The sequence below is a fragment of the Lycorma delicatula genome, chromosome 1, assembly GCF_047948215.1.
Source record: "Lycorma delicatula isolate Av1 chromosome 1, ASM4794821v1, whole genome shotgun sequence".
Taxonomy (NCBI): Eukaryota; Metazoa; Arthropoda; class Insecta; order Hemiptera; family Fulgoridae; genus Lycorma; species Lycorma delicatula.
The window spans coordinates 244,907,721-244,930,588 of NC_134455.1; the positions used below are offsets into that span (position 1 = coordinate 244,907,721).

At 35.8% G+C, this 22,868-nt stretch overlaps 1 protein-coding gene across 1 annotated transcript in view; it reads right to left on the reverse strand.

The window, feature by feature from the left end:
- LOC142330049 (carboxylesterase 4A-like) overlaps positions 1 to 22,868 on the reverse strand; it is an 84,230-nt gene that overhangs the window by 1,919 nt on the left and 59,443 nt on the right. Inside the window, exon 11 of the mRNA XM_075375077.1 lies at positions 9,480 to 9,736. Within this exon, the coding sequence (XP_075231192.1) occupies positions 9,480 to 9,736 (257 nt within the window). The remainder of the gene's footprint in view (positions 1 to 9,479; positions 9,737 to 22,868) is intronic.

The following is a 22,868-nucleotide window of genomic DNA, read 5'->3' on the forward strand; positions in this document are numbered from 1 at the left end:
TTTCTTTATTAAATAATCTATATTGTTTATCCCATTCCATATTGTCGCGTGTTCGCGGTTCGGCAAGGATGTTGAGAGTCTAACAAGCGTAAAAATATCTAATAAGTAAGATTTATTACTCTATAGACATATAAACAAAATAAACAATAAAAATAATAATTATAACAATAAATATATATATATCATACAACTATTAATTAAAATAAAAAGATAAGATCTATTTAATGACAGTTAAATTATAAATCCCAAAATACAGTCCAAATTACTTTAATTACCTCTGGCCGTATTTATACCTCCTGGCCTGGAGAACCAGTACCAGACTCGTACTTTTAATTGTTAAAGCTTAATAATTTTCATTGTCCGCGCTCTTAAGTTTTTCTATAAATTCTTATTCCGGTCCGGTAATCCTTCTAGTCGAACAGGAGCTTCTGGAGGTGCCATTGTCTGAATTACAAAGAAACAGTTGTTAAAAAGACCCGTTATTCTAAAAAAATAATACCTTTTAGTTTCCTTCTAGATTCTTCTTTATTTTCTCTTTCTTTCTTCTTAATTGGAAGAACCCGTTAATGCTGGTCCTGTTTCAATATTATAGTCAAAGTATTTTGAGTACTTCCTTTTATTTATTCTTTTATTACATTATACAACGTTTTATTAATTTTCTGATTTTTTAACCTCACCCTTTAGTTTTACAAGAAGTAGAACTTCGGAGAACAAAAAAAGAGTGAAGTCTTTTTGTTTTAAAATAGATTTTATTTCTTTTTTCATAACAGATTTAAAGATAAATTTTGGTTGAATAACCAAAAACTAGATGGTTGATTAATAGGATCCATTTTTTCATGAATTAGTTATGCCTCAGTTTTGTTTCGTAAAATTTATTTTATTATGCTGCAGTATTACATATAAGCATTTAATATAATTTATGTTTTTGTAGTTTATGAAATATTCAATGAAATTACACGTTTACACAAATTCAATCCTTGGGCAGACAAGAAAAGGTAAACATTCGTGGAATATGACACAATTATTATAAAATAATAATTGTAACACTTATTTAAATGTTGCAGGAGGTTCCTGAAGAAATGTTATAGGGATATTCTTCTTAATAAAATAATAAGTTAATAGAATATAATTAGTTAATAAGATAGTTCATTTAAATATCGGTTTGGAAACGCTTTGCTTTCGAATTACAATACATCAAATATCTCCCTTCTGTTTTTGTCTTAAAGATAATACATCTGTGTGTTTGTGTATTCGCGCGCGCACACGCACACAATTAATAGGGCTAAATTTATGATTTTAGGTAAAGGATTTTAAAAAAATTGGTTTCATTCTCAGGCAATGAGTAATTTTTGAGAAATTTCAATGAAATATAATAACAGAAAAAACTGGTTCATGAAATTACATAAAATAATCACTTTTTAAAAATGCACAAAAATAACCAAAACTTGGGTAGATGTAAAATTCTAATTTTGAATAAATTTTTCTAAAAAAAAAATCAATCGTAGATGTAAAACAAAAGTACTAGTTAGGCTTTACAATGAAAACAAAAGTACAAAAAAATGAGTTAAATATTTGTTTGTCTGAGGTAGTTAATTTTATTACTAATTTTGTAAGACATTCTCTCGTAACCAGGATCACTGTAATACTGCATAGCATCACTAGTTTATACACTATAGCATCTCATAATTTGATATTACTCGTATTTCAATTAATTTTTGGGTTAGTGACTAAAAAGATCGCGGTATTGTACTTTATTCGATTCGATTCATGAGTTAATTTTCAGTAAAATATAAAATGCGAATAGGAAATAGTTTAAAAATGTACCTAATAATTTTATTGTAAGTTTAGTTACTTGATCTTCAAAATTATTGACACTAAGAGAGCAGTAAGAGAAAAAATAATATTTTTTTAACAATTGGGTATTATGTAGATTATATTCATTTTATTTATGATAGTTATGGTAATGCTACACAAGTTGTTGAGGAACGTCGCTGATAATTTTCCAACCAAAAAATTTCTAATAGACAGACAGATAATTATAAATATTTAGTCACCCATGTAAAAATATTAATTTAAAGTAACATCAAAATTGGAAAGAATGATCACAAACAGGTTTTTCCGTTGATATATCGAACACGTAAAATGAGGTTGACGTAAAAAACATGAACACGTAAAATAGAGGTCCATACAATTGTCATCCTCAACCTATTCAACATCATGAAGAACATTTTTATAATCAGTGATTGAATTATTGTCAGTGATAGTAGAATACTCGTATACTACCACTACCATCACAAATACTCTTTAATGGTGAAGTAACGTTTACGTATGAGAGTATAAATAATACAGGGAACTAATTTTTAAACGACATAAATGCTAATTTGTTTTCGATTTAATCGAAATATTCATTTTTGTGTTAATAATTGAGTATCGCTGTGCGAGAAATGACCTGAGTACTACTATTAAAGCGGTGAAGGCAAAAGCACGGGAAGACCTCGCTGCTAAGTTGGACGTGGGCCAGTAGAGAGTGGGAGGTGTAGACTGGTCATGAACAAGTTTGGTAAACCTGCTGCCCCTGGCAGTGGTGGATCACTGCGGACAGTCTTGGAACTCTTTCCGGTCCCTGAGACGGAATGGCATGAGATGCATACCATACATACACATCGCTTTACGACTGACAAATTGGTGGAAGCTGGCCGGAGACTGCACCCTGACAAGAGTCCAGGACCTGATTTAATAACCGGTACGATTGTCAAGGCACTTGTTATACGGTACTCATGGATCGTCTTAGACGCTTTTAATCACGCCTTGGAAGCCTGTTGTTTTCCACATTGTGGGAAAGAGACAAGGATGGTTTTGATTCCGTAGAAGAAAGACCTTCGTGTCCTCCCATTTGCCTCCTCAATACTGTTGGCAAGTTATTTGAACGCCTCATTGTCGATATACTGTGAGTGGAAGTCGAGGAGAAGGGTGGACTCTCCCCCAATCAATACGGCTTTGTTCGGAGGAGGTCCACTATTGATAACCTGAGGCATGTCATTGGATGGGCAAGAGATCGTGCTGCCGGGACCTGACGTCGGGAAAGGATCCCATTAGTGGTCCTTTTGACGTCAGGAATGCATTTGGGAGTGTGCCGTGGCGTGTAATAAACGAAGCCCTATAGGAGAGGAACATCAGCGAATACTTGCATTGCTTAATTAATAGTTACCTCCATGATAAACGGGTAAAAACCAATGCAGAAAATGGAGAGATGTCGTTTGACACGTGGCAGGGTTCCACAGGGGTCGGTTCTGGGGCCACTCCTGTGGAACTGTCTTTGACGGCGTGTTGCAGTTGGGCTACCACGTGACGTTGAATTAGCGGCCTATGACAACGATCTGGCTCTCCTGGACGCCGGCAAAACTGAGCCAGAAGTTGAAGGGGCTGCAAATTTTGCGGTTAGACAAATAACCTTAGTGGTTAAAGGCAAGAGGCCTGAACCTAGCTCCGGCCAAAACATCTGCGATAGCACTCGCCGGGAGAAGGCGACTCAGAGACATATCGGTTAGAATTGGAGTCATCAACATTCCCACGTCAAGATCTGTAAAATATCTCGGCGTGTGGTGGGAATCGAGTCGCCTGTACAACGAGCACATCAAGAAGGTTACTGAGACTGCTGAGGAGAGTACTGCTAAACTATGTCGGCTAATGAGTAACCACCGTGGACCGCGTACATCTAAAAGGAGGTTAATTATGGCAGTGACCTCATCTATTATATTTTATGCGATCCCAGCATGGGTTGAAGCTTTCCAGAAGAAGAAGAATGTGGATAAGATATCGGCGATCCAAAGGCGTGTGGCGATTGGTTGGTAACCACCTATAGGACTGTTAGGAGTGCTATTGAAGTGATAGCACTCCTAATTATGAATGGCAGGACGAATGGAATGCCTTCGCAACGGGAATACGAACGACGCATAATACCGCGAGTACATGATTGGATGCAGCAAGACACTCCTGAACATAATATTTTTCGGTGTAATAGGTGGGACGACAGGGTTTGAGGCTGAGTTGGCTTACTCCTGACCTATGAATTGATATGTGAATACATGCTAACTGGGAGGAGACAGTGGGACTAAAGATTGGGATTAAGACTAAAGATTGGGATGCAAGGGGGGACGGCATTTTTTGATAGATAGGGACTTGATAGGTAGGGTAGCCTGCTCGGGAGAAGGCGACTCGATGAGGTGGGCCGTCTTTGATGAGCGACCGAGGACCCCACTTGCTGGGAAACAAAATACCGTAGTCCCGGATGGAGCCCACCCTCACGGGAGGGCACCGGTTAGAGGTGAGGCAACATAAAAAGGACCGAGTCCCGGCAAACGGGAGGCCCCTTTGTGGGGCACGGCATAGCCGGATCTCATAAAGTCCTCCTGGGGATTAGAGGCCAAGGCACCCACCGTGGCTGCGCAATGCTTCGGGGCAGAACCAGCTCAGTGGTAAAGGAAATTAAAAAAAAAATCTTTAATAAAAGTGGAAAGTTGCACAATTGCTAAAATTTTAATTTTTATTGACATCTAATATTTATACAATACTTAATTCAACAATCTTACCTGAAATATTAGGTTAGAGTAAAAGTTCCTTGAAATAATTTGTTTACTAAATAATCCAATAATAAAAACCAATTATTCTTCACCGTAAAGTCAAAATTAATATTTGTAACCAGTATACAGGAGTCACTAAACGGAATAGTTTAATTATTATTAACTTTTATTTATACGACACACCAGAAATTTTGTGCGTATTATGCACAAAAAAATAAATTCAACAATCACTTTATATTGAATACAATTCAAAAATGTATTTTATTTTTCTGTCAAATAATTAAATAAAATGATTTTTTAAAAAAAAATATTCAATTTTTATAAGGATTTGCTAAGAAAATAAAAAAAAATAATACGATTCTAAATGATAATTTTTATTAATATTAAATAATCAGATATTTCACCAAATTTATTACATATACACATACGTAATGCCTATTAAATTACATTTACACATTTTTAAAAGTACAATTTTATTTCAGAAATAATTTTTTTTTTATTATCATTGAATTATTTATTGTAAAAATATTTTTACAATCACGGGTTAATAATTATTAAATCAATATATTTAAATTTAAAAAAAAAATAAAAAAACAAAAGGAGATGAAGTCTGATTCGAACCGATATGCCTTCCCTTTACGTTTCAAATATTTCATTAACTAAATTTTAATTTTAATTTCGATTGCAATCAAAAAGGGAGGTGCACAACTAGATGTTACAACAGTGCTAAATCCGTAGGATCCTACGTAGCCGTAGGATGTTGAAATTTTGATTTCAACATTCTACGGCTAATCGTTTTTGATTATGCGAGATTCAGACGCACATATATACGTACCTATGTACGTGCAGAGGTCACGCCGAAACTAGTCAAAATGGATTCAGGGATGGTGAAAGTGGATATTTCCGTTGAAATATGCAAACCGAAATGTTTCGCGATCACAATACTTCCTTTACTTCGTACAAGGAAGTAAAAACCACTTAGAATAAATAAATAAAGTTGGATACAATTCTGAGTTAGGAAATTCTGCCTTAAATTTTAAACTTTCCTTTCTAAAAGCACAATTTGTACTTAAATTTAATACTCGCTTTCAATTTCATGCATTTTAACTAACTTACTGCGAAGAAAAATAACTAACTTAATTAACTAACTGCGAAGAAAATTCTTCTCATCTGAATATTTTTTTCATTACAATGATTAAAAAAAAAAGTAATAAAGTATTAACACAAAATGTATGTCAACAGAAATTTATACTTAAAATTTCATAACCAAAAAACTGAATATTCATAAAACAAGTTTTAATATAAAAAATTACCTAACCGGACGAATAACTTAACACTATTTTTTTAATCCGAAATCTAATCTAATCCGAGTCTTTTAACCAGAGATTTTTTTTTCTACAACACAAATATTAAAATAAAATATTCATTTGTTTAGAAGTTTTTGTATATTTTAAATCTTCATTTCAATAAAACTTAAATTGACAATTAATTTTAATAATTAAAATGATCTAACTTTGTCAAAATTTCATCTTTCGCAAATGCTTTTGTATCGCCTAACTTCTTCAGTTTTCCCTTGATTCATTGGCAGCTTATCGTTTATTATCCATGATATTAATAATTTTTCCTAAAATTAATTTTTATTCCATATTCTAGTATAATATTTTTTTTAATTTTAAAAACAAGTCTGCATATCCCGAGCTTTATCTCCTTAAAACAGCGTATCATCTGCAAAACGTATACAATTTATTTTCCTTCCCTCTACACAGATCCTTTCAACGGATTCTAGAGGTCTTTTTAATCATATCTTCAACTTACATATTAAAGAAGATTTGAAAAAGGCAGCGCCATCGTTTTACTCTTCTTTCAGGTCTAACTACCAGTTTGTACATCCTCTATTTTCATAGACTTTTTGATGCACGTACCACTCTGAGAAAGTCTGGTTTATAAAGTTTTAATTTTTAGTCGATTCGTGATAAATTTTATATCCTTATTCGCTTAAAAAATCAATGGGATTATTAACTTAAATAAATATAAATAGAATACCCTAGTACAATTTGATTACTTGTTCGTGGTAACATTACAATAAGACACCATACCTCATCCGTCCGTTATATGTAAAATCTTTCATTTTCATTACATTTTTTTAGTTTAAAGTCTTGCTTCTTTTGCCTATCACTATTGCTAAGACTCCTGAAAATACCAAAGAGGAATACTGAACAAGCGTTCTACGAATTCCTCAACGATCAGGAAAATACAACTCATTCTTATTACACATGTCGAATGCAACAATACGAGGTGTACATTATCACGATATTATTTTCCAACCCCATCAAATTCAAATCGTTCAGAATATTCTACTAAACAATTACTAAATTGTCCAAGGTCTGGTTGGTCAGAGAACCACTACCTACAGTTTTGTACATTAATATAATCTGTAAAATAGAATGAGCATCGTCTGACTGTTGCATGAATAGCATAGGTAGTGGTTCTCTGACCAACCAGACCTTGGAATTAACAACGACTGCATTGGAAAAGTGCATTGGAAAACTGTTTAGCACGGATCGTCAATGTTTGAAGCCAAATTATGTCAAAAAATTGTAACAAAACAAAAACTGTAGTAGATAGAAAACTGTAACATGAATTACTGGCCGTATGCTGATATATTAAAAAAAATATTTTGACCGTAAATGTTTAAACAGTAATGGTGAACTATGCTTCTAGTTAGGTGGTGCTACATATATTACGAAATCACCATACATACTAGTATTTTACGAAGAATGTTTAACTGTCGATTGATTTCTCGAAAAGGAAATATTTGTATCATTTCTTTTTGTGGTGTTATTAAAAATCAAATTTGTATGAAAAAACCATGATCAACTGAAGGGTCGAAAAATATCATCCAACAAGTTACAATTATAAATAACAATGTTCTGGAGTGCGGGTAGATCAATCTAAAAATGGATTGTCAACAACCAAGTGCATTATTCTGATGTTATTTTCAAAAAGTAAAATAAATGACATAAATAGCATTAATATTTTATTCTTATTGCCCCTGATTATATCCTTTAACTAATGCGGGTGATTCGAAAATCGGTCTTATTCTCCGGTATCTATAGCACCTTTATATTTTTCTATTTTTATTGTTAGATTTTTAATGGCGTAAAAACAGGGAAAAATAAAGGGAAGGGAATTTTTTTTCGTAACCTAACTGCTGAAATCAAAACGTATCGATAACGAATCCACTTATCACAACCCCGGTTGCGAAATCATATCTTGACCACAAACACAAAACCTGGTTACATAAAAATGTCCGAATTTGTGTGAAACGTGCGTATCACAATTTTAATATTTAACATAAAGGAAACTGAATGTAAATAGGAATTCAATCTGCTAATATTGCAAAAATTGTTAATACCAGTGCAAGGTCAATTGTGACGGATTATTTGTTGATAAACGATTCACTGCGTTGTAGAATTTTACGTTTATGAACTGCTTTACAAAAAAATAAAATTATTGTTTTGTGAAAAAAAATTTCAGTAATAAATTAGTATTTCACAGGTCAACAGAAACAAACGTTGAATAACAAAATTAAACTATCACGATTTTTCATGTATTTAAAAGCGTTTATAAAGCTTCAAACTCATCGGGGAATATGTAACAGGTCTACTAGAATTGTAACATTTTGTTATTAAATCGATATAAAACGGTAAAATAAAAATTAACCGAATAATTGGACAATAGTTAGAAAACGGAAATTACATACTATTTAATTTGGAAATGTCTATTTTAACTATAGAAGCTCAAAGAGAGACATAAATTAATTATTATCTGTTTGAATTTTTTATTTATTCTAATGGGGCGTAGAACAAGGAAAGTTAAACACAATAAATATGTCGGCCAAAAAAGTCGGCTTCATTAAATTAATTGGTAAAGAAAAAGAAAGAGAAAATTGTATTCATGAAAAACAATATGGCATGCAGTGCTAGCGAGAATATAGGTTCACGCATTTGAAGGATAACATATCATATTGTTGAAGATTAAAATAAGCACGTATTAATTTCGTTTATACTCATTTTCACTAATCTGCGTAGTATATTATTTCTGATAAAAGACTCGACAAAATTTTCCAATAGAAATCAAAGTTATCTGACCTTCAGTACTTTAGTTCTTAATGACTCATTAGAAACGCTACTAAATTTCAAACAATGTCTTTATCTAAATATTTGGATCTTCTATTCTATTTTTATCTAAAATCATTTTTGGTTTTAAAATATAATCTAATATCTTTTCATTAGGACTCATGAAAGCATTACTTTATGTCCGAAAGAAAAATGTTAATGAACTTTTCAAAAAATCATATTTTGTTGTCGAAAAAATAAAGAACAACCTAAAACTATCGGAGATTGTAATTTAATTTTTAACTAGCTGAGATGAAACTCGCTTAAAAAATTTAGGGATTTGAAGTAAAAATTTAGATTTATATTACTAGTAATTTATTAATTTATGTAATAATAATCTTTCCGTTTCATAAATTTATTTTATTTTTAATCCCAGTGAAACTGATTTAGACTCAAATATTGTAATCAGTGCATTTTTTTTTTGCTATTTTGTGCAATATTTTATGGGGTTTCACAAAAAAAAAATTTAATGCACGACTTTGGCATCAACGTTTTTAATCTTTTCATTTAAGATTATATGAAAACCATAAATTTGACTGTATAAATTGCGTTTATATAAATGCCAGAACCTCATTGTTTTACCTTAGATGTCAAAATAAGGGAAAATTTTTGACTGGCCGCAACTAAAAAAGAAAGCGATTTCAGGCCTATATTTACATAATCTTATTTCATTATCTTAATAGAAGAAATAAACATGTAATCCATTTATATATATACTTACCATTTGTTAAATGCATTCCAGTTATATTATTTCTATTTGTTCTGACTAATATAGGTAGCGAGATGTTATGTAATTTTGGAAGGAGATCATTCCACAGACTGATACGGTATTTTGAAATAAAATCATTTGTTGGAGTCCATAGCACTGGTTGTTGTGGGGGTTGATTGTTGTCAGTTTTAAGTATAACATAATTATTCTCTTCTGGTACAAATCGTCTCCATGTCACTCCATACCCAAAAGGACTTGGGCTTAAATTTCTGCAAACAAAATTTTACTCAGTTTTAATTAAATTAGAAATTGATTTTTCATTAAAACATTTAAATGTTTATTATTTGAAAATGAAGACTTGTAAAAATGATATTTACTCGTACATGAATATTTAGCCACTATGTATTGTATGTATTATATCAGTTAAATCACAGTTAAATCATAGTGATTTAACTGATATAATACATACAATTCTTGTGAATTCTTTGTGAATTCTTTGTTGTGTGAATGGGGTAAAAAAATTAAAATCAGTAAGCTAAAAAACTGGAAACTTCTAATCTCATAATTATGTTTAAATAGTTGATATAGAAAATGTATATGAATTACATAAAATACTTTCCTTTTTTTGCATTAGTATTTTATTATCATGTAATATAATTTAATGGTGGTCTATCAGGCTCTTTCTAATGCAATGTACCTAAAAAAAATCCTAGTAAGTTTTTGCCAGGAAAAAGTAAAAGAAAAAATCAATAAAGTAGTTAAATTAGATTGTAGACTAACTAAAGTAGATTTGACTTCTGAATATTCTACTGTAAAAAACTATAACTAAAAGAAGGTAGCAATAATTTTTATTGATACAAATAAATAAATTTATCGTACATAATAATGTGATATATTACACGAACAAATTATCAGTTTGATGAATGTTATTGTTAAGCTTTCATGTATCGGTGCATTAATGTATAATACTGTAATAATATGGTCTAATAATTAATAACATGCTTTGTACATTAACGACAGCAAACCATTTATTTAGTTGTTTGAATAATAAAGTGAAATCCAGAGAACATTGTTCAATAATTATATTGTCTTTTGTTGAATATAAAAAATGTTCATCAGTGAAATTGTTGGTGTTTGCTTATGTCACAATTCTTCTTTCTTAATAACTATATGAAGTGTTAATAAAAACTTGATGTTTACATTTTAGGTTTTAGATTACAGTTAAAGAAAAAAAAAATTCATTTAATATGAATTAACAGGTGTCCCATATGTAACTGTGCAACTAAAGAAAATCATTTGAATCTCAATAAATAAAGTACAGATTAATTAGTTTTTCATTTTCTCATTTTATAATTAAAATCATCAACAGCAAAACTATCAGCTAACTCTGTTCACAGCTGATTTTGATTTCCCATTGTCAACAATACATTTTATTTCCCTAACCATTCAAGCTTGTTTACTCCTTTGTCTCCAGTGAACAACAATGGTTTTAACATTTGAAGCTTGCCTTTTCTTGAATGGAAATTTGTTTTGTTGTAGGGGTGAGTACATGGTATTTGATGTGAAGGAAATGTTTCATCAAAGTTTTTCAGACATCAGTGTTCCACATTACAGTGTTGTACAAAACTTTATTAAGTTCCAAAAAAATGGATCTGTCAAAGATGCACTCAAATCCAGAAGACCAACTTACCTGACAGAGGTAAATTTGGTGATATTTCTGATCTCCTGGATCAAAGTCCAAAAACACTGGCACAACAAGCAGAAGTCTGAAGTAGATTTATAGAGCACGATCTACATTTAAAACTGCATCCATACAAAATAATTGCAGTGAGCCAATTACACAATATGAATTTTCAAACATGTCAAATACTGCCAGTGATTTTTGGATTTTATAAATGAAAAAGAAGTCAGTTAATATTGTAAATAAATTTCAAAATAATTTCATAAGTCAATATATTAGAGCATTAATATGAAAATAAGATTTCAAATAAATAAAAAATTTAATCATTTAGAAGTTGTTTAAAAAAATAGTTCGTAATTATTAAGTAAATAAAACAAGGTTATTTTTCTATTAACAAGGGTAAAATAATAATATAATATTTATTATATAGTAACATTATAACAATATCGCTGATATACAAAATAAAACTTTTTTAATGCCTTTCCCTGTATTTCTTTTCCGTATATTACAGATCTGTAAATAGAATCTTTCTATCACCCTGAGTTTAATAGAAATGGCACATTAAAGGCCTATAAAAAAAGAATATAACTAAAGTTATGGAATGTCATATACTGACATTAAAACCTCTTAGCAGGTGTACTCCTTCTGCAGATAGCCTCAGTCACATCTCAAATTAAGTCTAACAGTAATCAGCTAGCATATAAACACTCTATTTGCCTTTTTAATGGTTTTCCAATACTAAAATATTTTGGTGGAAACATTTACCATGTTTATCACTTACTGCTCCAAGGTTTGACTGGAAGAAATCCAGATGTAAAAGCAGGAAATGGACTTTTAGTGACATATTATATCCCACAGTTTTGTATGAATTGATCAGTTTGTCTGTAATATCCTGGTAATTATATTTTTATGGAAACCCAGAAGATTTTATTAAGTGTTTTTAAATGCTGTCCAAGCAGTGAACTCTACATTGGCCAACACAGAGTTAAACATTCCATTTTTGACCAGTTTCCTTATTTCTGAGCCAGAAAAACCTTCAATTTTTGCTTCACTTACTTTTGGAAGTTTCTGCCTTATGTATAAGAATCTTTGATTGTCCTTCATAGCTTTTACAAAAAAGGTGAAAATCCTAGTTTGATATGAATGGTACAATATTTTTTCTGGTTTCATGAATAGTTAAGATCTCATGTTTCTTCCACTTTTTACTACATAATGCTGAGCACTTGCTTGGCAGCCATTCAAAAATAAAACAACAGTATTTTGTTTATCGTAACTGGATGGCAAACAAAAAAGGTATCGCTGGATTATAATTCAAAGTCTGAATCATGAGTCGCTGTATTCACAAACCCAGTTTTCAGGAACCTGGGGAACTGGAATGGATTTGCTATGACATACAGGTCTAAGTGTAGATCGCAATGAGGTATAAAATACAGTGTATTTAAACTTCTTTGAGATTCCAGACACATTAATTAAACAGAGATAGCAATTGGTTAAGCGTTTTTTTTTATTCACGCCAAACCATAGGTACACAAAATGACAAAGTCCTTTTAAAAGGTTTCATGTCTCTTCTTGTCATCCTCTTAAGTTGACTGCACAGTTACTTCATTTTTAAGAAATGAATTACAGCATGTATTTCACAATCGGCTACAGTCATAGGCGTTTTAAACACATACAGGAAAATGTAACCCAAGACTAACAATCATGTAATGACATCTGTAGCAAACCAATAGATGTAGTACTCAGTGAACATGCACAAATTGGCGACAGCCACACTGCAGCTGACACATCAAAATAATACTTACTTAGAAAAACATATGTGCATAATAATAATAATAATAATAATAATAATAATAATAATAATAATAATAATAATAATAATAATAATAATAATAATAATAATAATAATAATAATAATAATAATAATAATAATAATAATAATAATAATAATAATAATAATAATAATAATAATAATAATCCCCCAAAGTAAATCCATCTCCACGTCCGGATCAGTAACATCTACGATCCATGTCCGGGGGGGATAACGGCTGTGTACTTGTTTCAGACTTGTACGAAACTCAACTCCAAGCCGTCTAACGGGGCAATGGTCAAAGTCCATTCTTGATGATGTGGTTATGGGAATATAGATCACTGTCGTTTTTCATCTCAAGACTGAACTCCCTGCGTGTTTGCCGTGCGCGGAGAAAATGGGTTCCTGAATGGTTTCCTGTGTCGCTGAAAATGGGGATCCTGGCGCTTCAGTGAAACCTTGCCGTTGGTTTGGAAAACCACGGTTGGATGTAGCAATACGGAGCTTTGGCCTCTACTTTGGCTAAACAGAAGGCCGGTTTGCTAACCACTGCCGGTCAATCGGCTCGTTCATGACTGAACCTTCCGCTTGCTGAGGAGACGGGTAAACAGGTGAGAACCCGAGATACCTTGACCGGACTTGTTTCCTGTTTGGGATGGATTGGGATCTATTCTCTCTGGTAGCCCTGGCATCCGGATGAGCGTCTCAAATGTGTGGCTCTGTGGTGGGTGGGGAGCCAGAGAGACGAATTATTCTGTAACACTCTTATGGAATCTAAAACTTTAAACCCTCGTTCGGTAACCCCGGACAATCTCGAGGGCAAACGCGCTCGTTCTGAAGTCTCTCCTCCTTCGACGGCATCGTCAAAGAAGAAGAAAAGTGTAGATGTACGTGCGCCGGTAGTTCCATCAACAGGAGTTCCTCGACCGAAATATCTTGTTATTATAAGAAATCGGAAGAATCGGAATTATAAGAGAATCGGAAAGCGGCTTTTCAAACATTAGTCCCTTCGTCATAGCTAAGGAGCTCTCGACGAAAACTGGTGGACCAGTTAAGGAAGCTAAGAAGACGCAGGCTGGATTATTCATTGAAGCGCTGAACGACATACAATCAGCGAAATTATTAGAAATGAAACAATTAGCGAACATTGATGTTACTGTGGAAGCTCACGGCACACTCAACTACTCCAAGGGAGTAGTAGTCTGTCGTGATTTACTTAATTGTAGTGAAGAGGAGATTGTTAGTGAAATGGCGTCGCAAGGCGTCATCGCATGTAGGCGATTGAACATGAGAAGGGATGGTGAAGTGCTACCCTCTTCTTCTCATGTCCTTACTTTTAATAAGCCGTCGTTGCCTGAAAAAATCAGGATCGGAATCCATCGGTTGGATTTGCGCGCCTATATCCCACCGCCGATGAGATGTTTCAAATGCCAACGTTTTGGTCATATCTCCGACAGATGCAATCGTGAAGAGATTTATGTGTGTGGCCAAGCAATCCATGAAGTTGAACCCTGTAAGGAAATCCCTTTATGTGTCAACTGCGGAGGACAACATTCAGCAAGATCTAGGAATTGTCCTACTTTCAAGAAAGAAATCGCGATACAAGAGACTAAAGTTCTCAGAAAACTTAGTTATCTTGAAGCGAGGAAAATAATTAACGCACAGACGCCCGGGAAAAATCCTAACCACGGTTTTAGACAAATTTATAGGAAGGAAATTTGCTACAGTTGAACCAGTGCCGTCGACTGGTAGTTAGCAGTCAATCATCGCCAAATCAAATGAACCATTGACGTCGCCAACACGAAGGCGACGTCAATCTCCTCACTAATGAGAATGAACGTAGCGGTAAGAAGCAATCTACAGCTGGTATTACAGGGGGATCGAGTTTATCGAAAATCAAATGTCCTCCGGAACCTTTAGATCTCCGGCAAGGGGATAAGCCACCAAAAGGTCGGAAGCCGCGGAAGAGCAGTACCTCTGTTGTAGTCAACTTAGACAAAATGGAAACGACACAAGGCGTGACGGCGCCGCTGACAATTCATGCATCTTCGACCGGATTGCCGAAACCAGCAAATCCCGGTCTTACGCAGAGTGCAACTCTGCCAAACCCTGAGACTATGTTAGTCTCAGGTGAGGAGAATGACTGCGGTTCTGTGCGGTCACTAACTGACTCAGGTTGTACTACAATTATGAAAAAGAAGTAAGGATGACCAAAGAGTAAGCCACGCTTATAAAGTAAATGGAGAATATAATACAATTTAATATTAACGGTTGTATCTCACACCTACCTGAGCTTCAGCTACTTACAAATGAGCGCAATCCTGCATGCGTGTGTCTTCAAGAAACACACTTTAAGCCAGAACATGATTTCCATCTACGTGGATATGATGTAATACGTGCAGATGTTGTATTTGATCGACGAGCAAGCGATGGTGTTGCCACTCTTGTACGCTCGCATCTGTCTTTTCAACGAATACAACTAAATACTACCTTACAAGCTGTCGCTATACTTTTATCATTTCCAGTTGAAGTCTCTGTCTGTAACATATATCTGTCGGACGGCAACTGGAACAGTGATGATCTGCTAAACTTATATGGCCAACTCCCAGGGCCGATAATTCTGATACGAGATTTCAATGCGCCTGACCCACTTTGGGGTTAACAACGATTGGAACGCAGAGGGCACGACGTCGAAGAATTTATATCAAACATCGAGCTGATCCTGTTAAACAAAGGTACAGGAACGTTTTTCAACATACGAAACGGTGAAACTTTGGCGATAGATCAGTCATTTTGCAGTCCAGTATTGTCGCTTTCCTTAGACTGAAATGTTGACCAACATCTTCATGGAAGATGTTTGTCACTTTCCGATTATAATTACAACAAATATACGGCGGAAGGCACCAAATTTTATTCAGCGGTGGTGTTTTAAACGTGCCGATTGGATTGGCTATACAGACAACGTTATACCAAGTTATACTGGAAACATCAATGAAGATATAACAGAGGCAACGCGGACAATTTTAAATTCAGCAAAGGAAAACATTCCTAAAACCACCGCAACTTCGACGAAACCCAGTGTACCGTGGTGGGGAGTCGAAGTAAATATAGCAATTAGTAAGAAAAGGAAAGCTTTCAATCATAAAGAAACAGCCTACCCCGGAGAATCTAATATCTTTTAAAAAACATCGTGCCTACGCCAGACGCACAAGGTTGTCTGCGAAAAAACATCCTGGGAGGTATATGTATCCTCCATCGATAGTAACACATCTGCTACGCAAGTATGGAAGGAGGTTAAGGCCATAGCTGGCTGGTCCAATAACCGTTCAATAAACGCACTCAAACAAGCCGGTGTCGTTTAGTCAATCAACAGGCTATAGTTGAATTGTTGGCCGATCAGTTCGAAACTGTGAGTAGCAATGAAAATCATCACATCGATCTCATTCGCATCTCAAGAGAGAAAGCGTCACTAAACTTTATAACGGTCAACGACCTTTGTTATAACCTACTATTTTCATTTGTCGAATTCAATCATGTTCTGCAAAACTCCAGTGATACTTCACCTGGATATGATGATTTTCCATATGCATTCGTCAAAAAGGTTAACGACGCTAATAAAGCGTGGATATTACACTTACTTAATAGAATTTGGACCTCGGCCTCATATCCACAATTGTGGAAAGAAGCAGTGATCATACCGCTTTTGAAACAAGGTAAAGATCCTTTAGACACTAAGAGCTACAGACCAATATCTCTAACCATCTCCAATATCATGTATCGGTAAATTCTTAGACAAAATGATAAATGTTCGTTTAGTATGGTTATTAGAAAGGAAGCAACTTCTTTCACCGTATCAAACCGGATATAGACAGCGATATAGAATGCTTTTATTAACAATAAGCACTTCGTAGGCGTATTTTTTGTCCTTGAAAAAGCATTTGATATGACGTGGAGGTATGGAATTTAAAAAAAAATGTATGAGTGGGGATTACGTGGAAATCTCCCCATGATTATCGCGAGCTACTTATCTCAGAGAACTTCAAAAGTACGCGTTGGCAAAACCTATTCGACAAGTAGGCGATTACAAAATGGAGTTCCCCAGGGATCACTCCTTAGCGGCACCCTGTTTACAATTGTTGTCAATAGGATTGTACAAGCAATACCACTAGGAATTGGTAAATGTATGTATGTCGACAATCTGGCGATTTTCTTGGAGTGTCAGCAACCGTTGACAGTGAAACACTTATTGGAGGACTGCATCGTACGAGGGTTATTTTTTCAAGGTCCGATCGGTCACGAAATTAAAACCACAGTGAAAATAAAAAAAAAAATATTTCTAACAAGTACTTACATAGTTACGCTATTTTTCTACATAGTCGCCACTCCGATTTAGACATTTGTCGTAGCGTGGTACCAACTTTCCAATACCCTTGTCATAGAACGAAGCCGCCTGTGTTTTCAGCCATGTTTCTACTCTGGTATGCAGCTCAATGTCTGTGCCAAAATGTTGTCCTCCTAGCCAGCGTTTCATGTGAGCAAAGATGTGAAAATAGGATGGAGACCGGGTTGTATGGCGGGTGATCAAACACTTCTCAACGAAAATGCAGGAGCTTCTTTGTTATGCTGGCTGTGCTAGCTGCAGTGTGCGGCCGAGCACTGTCATGGAGAAAGACAATGCCTGATGACGACATTCCTCTCCGCTTATTCTGAATTGCCCTTCGTAGACGTTGAAGAGTCACGCAGTATGAGGCTGCAGTGATGGTCGTGCCACGTTCCATGAATTCCACCAAGAGAACTCCATTCCGGTCCCAGAACACACTAGCCATACACTTTCTGTTAGAGAAGGTTCACTTGAACTTCTTTGGTTTACTGGGAGAATGAGAGTGCATCCACTGTTTGGATTGTTCTTTTGTTTCTTCAGTTTCGAAATGGACCCATGTCTCGTTCCCTTGACAATTTTGTTCAAAAAATCTTCTCCTTCATTGTGGTAGCGCTGGAGAAACGTTAGGGAGGCGTCCATTCACATTGTTTTGTGATTGTCGGACAGCATCTTGGGAACCCATCTCGCACACAGTTTGCGGTACTGAAGTATCTCACTCACAATGGTGTAGAGAGCTGACCTTGAAATTTCAGGAAACGAATCACTCAATACAGAAACTGTGAATTGACGATCTTCTCGAATTGCCTCATCGACTCGCTCAACGAGATCATCGGTTGACACTCGCTTCCTTCCCTGACCGCCTGCATCATGAACATCTGCATATCCTGCAATAAAGTTCCTGCACCATTGTCGCACTTTGCTGTCACTCATTGAAGTTTCACCGTACACATTTCTTATTCGTCGATGAATTTCAGCCGCATTACATCCCTCAGCCTGAAAAAATCGAATTACCGCACGCACTTCACACTTGGCGGGAGATGCTATTGTTGTAGATATGTTTACGTGCTAGCTGCGTGTTCAGAACTAAACGAAGTGACGCAGTGTGATTGAAGGCCATACTAGAGATGCTGCGCAACACATATGCGCAAAGGTTCATCCGATTTTTGCGCGGGTTATTATTTTGCGACTGATCGGACCTTGAAAAAAAATAACCCTCGTACATCACGATCTGCGTCGTCAGTTTAAAATAGAAGAAGGAATAAAGAGAAATTTGAGAAATGAGGAATGTGCTATTAGAGACTTGCTCCTTTTTCTTTATTCGGTCGGGCTCTTCTACTGTATTTAAATTTAATTTTCGGAGGCATGTCTTCCACATATATTTTATGTCCAGAGAGGATAGTTAGATTTTCCTTTTCTTTGTTTTATTTTTTGTTTTTTACATCCCATTCGGGTGTGTGAACTTTTATCAACGTGTGTATACTTCTCTTTTTTTTTGCTACTTAAAAAGCTACTTAAAATTAACCAATTAAATGCTTTTAATTGAATGCTATCGTTTATTCGTACTTTTGTTTTGGGAATTAACAAGGGCTAATGATCTTGGTAATCGATGCCCAATGCCAAAAAAAAATTGTATCACATTATTTTAAAACATAAACCTAATTAAGTGAATATACAGGTATTAAATTGTTTATTAGTACACACTCTTTTAAACATTGCACTGTTATAAATTACTTCATAATTCAAAAAAATAAAATAAAAAAAGGTTTTTAAAAACATACTGATTTTGCAAAGTTTACAAATCCAAAATTTCATACATGAGGTACACAACTTTCTCAGACTTACGTGCGACTGGATAAACTGGATTTAAAAAAAAAACTTTGGAAGTATTATTTGATAAACATGAAGCCTATTTTGGTATTGTTACTAGTCTATTGACTTCTGCCACAAGAAATTGAATGGTTCTTTATATCCTCTTATTTATTAATAAATAATTTATTTACAGTTTCTATAATAGATTGACATGAATATGATGGCAGCAAGTTTTATAGGCCAGTGAGAAGTTACTATGCTTTTTGTGTGGAACACAGACTTTCAGAATACTATGTCAGTTTGGGAAGTATCATTAGTTAGTGAATGTATAAAACATAATAATGATTTCTTTCTGCTTCATAGAATAAATTTTTCGGTTCAATGCTATCAGAAAAATAAATAACAAACTGATTCAAATGATAATCTTGAAGTTTCAAAATATTTAGTGTGACTTTACTGATTCAAAGCCTGCATTCCTGTCCCATGTTCATGTTTAATAGTATCTGTAACTTTTTTCACCTCTGGATTGCCATGCAAGTATGTATTGTCAATTAAAACCCAACAACAGAATTATAGTGACGAATTTATAGTGTTAAAATATAATTGAGTAGTAAAAATAGAATACAATGTAAATGACAAAATTAAAAAAAAAAGAGTTTTTCATGAATGGATTTCTCTTGTATTCTGTTTTTGTTTTTGTTGTTATTCTTGTCCTTTGTTTTGTTTTGTTTTGTTTCAATGTTACTATGTTGTTATTGTTCTGGTAATATTTTTGTTTTGTGTTGAACACATTTTTACCTTCTATGGGTATTATGGGTAAATTCCTTTGTTTAGTTAGGTCCTTTCAGTTTTGCTTAAGACTCGGTGAGATGTGTTTTTTTTTGTTGAGTTTATTATATAGTAATACACTGATGTGAATGTCACTTTGTTTTTTCCGCTAAAAGATTCTACTGATACAGACTCCAGAAGTTCAGCTTGTTACTTTGATAGCTTTAAATAGCGATCTAAATCATTAAGTTCATGTTGTTCAATTAAGTAAGGAGATTTCTCATCAGATACAGGAAGAAATTCTTCAACAGCTTTATTTTCAGATTGTTCTTCTAGCAATGTCGGATTAAATGGTGGTACAGGTACATATAACTCTTCTCAGTGTGGTTCCAGCTTTAGAGCTGTGGATACATCTGCATATTTTATAAACTTTCTATTTTTGAATGAAAATTCAAATATATTTGTCTTAGAAAAGTAGCAGTCGGTGAAGTGGACCTTAGGTTCATGCCAAACCATCAGTACAGCAACTGGCAAGGCTCATAGTTTCCCCTTCAACCATTTAGTTAGAGTTACCGAACACAATATGCAAATTATGTGAGGAACCAAGATTTTATTTTAATCCCTGAGTGCACAATCAAAATTAAATTTATAGACTGTTTTTATCTATTTAGAAAAAGTTTTTCTTTGAGATTTAATCGCAAATTAACCGTAGATAAAACAAAAATGCGTGATTTGATAATTCACAAACTTTTGCAGGAGCCATGTTGTAGCAAATAAAAACGAGAAAAGTCGCTTTTGTATTCTTAAGTATCTATAAAAATATAACAAAACCACGGTCAAGACCTGACGTACTCGGCATCGGATTCTGAGGGCGGTAAAAATGCCGTTCGCAATAGAAACGATCGAGGACCTCAGCTCGGACCATTCTCCAGTCTTACTGGAGTTGAGCCTAGGAGGGGTCGTGCGAGATCCACCACTAACACCCCGAAGGTCAATGAAGTGGGAAAGTTCCACGATGCTCTCCAACGGGATTTTAGGCCGGTAGATCCAGGACTCCTGACCATACCGGAAGATCGCGTCACGTCGTCCATAAACGAGGCTCTGTCTTATAGGACTACGAAGGCCGCACGGACCCTCCGTAACGGTCTTCCACCTCACTTCTCTGAGGCAATCTTGGAAAAGCGCCGGATGAGGGAGGAGGAGATGCTGCTTCATCCTGTCCCCCGATGGCAAGCGGGCATTTTACAGACAAACGGACAGAGTGAAAGTGCTGCTGTCAAAACATCGCGAAAAATCTTGGAGAGATTATCTCCAAGATATCGGACGGCATCTCTTCGGTGTTCTGGTTGAATAAACCCCTACGCGAAGGAAATAAGCCTCGCTACCCGGTGCTCGGACGACGAGGTTTCTTGGCTTATTCCAAGTCGGACCGAGCGGAGGTCTTTGTAGACACACTGGAGGAACAGTTCACTTCAAACCCTGCCGGCCCAAAAACGACCATGAAACCAAGGTGAAGTCTTTCCTCACGGACTACTTTGCTCAGGTAGAGGATGCCCCCCGCGATTTAGACCGCGTCACTGAAGCAGAAGTGACCGCGGCTATCAAGGACATAACCTCCGATAAGTCCCCAGGGGTGGACGGGATCAAGGCCCGAGCATACCTTAACGTTCCCCCCGCTCTCATAGCGATCATGGTTACCCCTTTCACGTCCATTTTGTACGTAGGGTATTTTCCACAAAGTTGGAAAACGGCGAAGGTGATATGCCCGTCCAAACCGGAGAAAAGTCTATATTCCCTCCGGAATTATAGGCCGATTTCCTTACTACCTGCGTTGTCAAAGTTGTTCGAAAGAATTTTCCTCGAGCGACTTCAGCGATGTTTGGGGCCGAAGGTTCTGTCTGAGCATTTCGGGTTCAGAGAGGCCATTCGACGACCCTCCAACTAGTTCGACTGGTGGATAGCCTTGTCGGAGGCTTGAACAGGAAAGCGGTGACCGTGGCCGTTTTCTTGAATGTGGCTAAAGCCTTCAATAAAGATTGCCATGACGACCTACTATATAAACTCGCTCTCACTACGGTTCCTGGCCGCCGTCAAGCTAACAAGGTCTTAGCTACTAGGAAGACAGTTCGCAGTACACGTTGGGGGATTCTTATCAACTACGAGGGCGATAACCGCCGGGGTTTCCCAGGAGGCAGTCCTTTCGCCGATTCTGTACACTGCATATACAAATGACATGCCGTTGTCGGAAGACGTCAACACCGCTTTATACGCCGATAATACGGCATATTACTACACATCCCGAAATATAGATTACGCGGTCGAGAGACTTCAACGGCAGCTGGATTTAGTGGTGCCGTGGCTTGATATGTGGAGAATCAGTGTCAACGGGGAAAAGTCCGTGGCCGTGCTATTTATATGCAAGCGACACCCTCCGGCCAGACAGTTGGAAATCTCATGGGGAAAAATACCAAAAAGTATTTTTGGTATTAAAGGGTATCTGGGAGTGATCCTGGATAAACGGCTTACCTTAGGGGAATATGTAATATATGTGACCAGAGGGCAAAGGCCGCCAGGGCTTCTCTATATCCAGTGCTTAATCGAGCCAGCCCCATTCCGCTGGCCACTAAGATACTCATATACAGACTCTACGTCTTGCCAATTCTGATATACGCCTACCCGGCATAGTGGAGGCTTTGTTGTGCTCCACGTTCCGGAAAAAGCTGGAGGCAGTCCAAAACGTGGCGCTGCGGACGATTTTTGGGGCGCTGTGTTTGTCGGAAATGCCACTTCGCTAAGATGCGTGCATAAAACCCGTGTTGGAAGTAGGCGTAGCACAGGCGCACGGACTGTTCGGGAAAGCGACCGAGCCCGAGCACAGCCGAGGGACATCTGCCGAGAGGACCCTGCACCGCAGTGTGTGAGGAAAAGGCCTCACGCCGTGCTAGATGAACCACC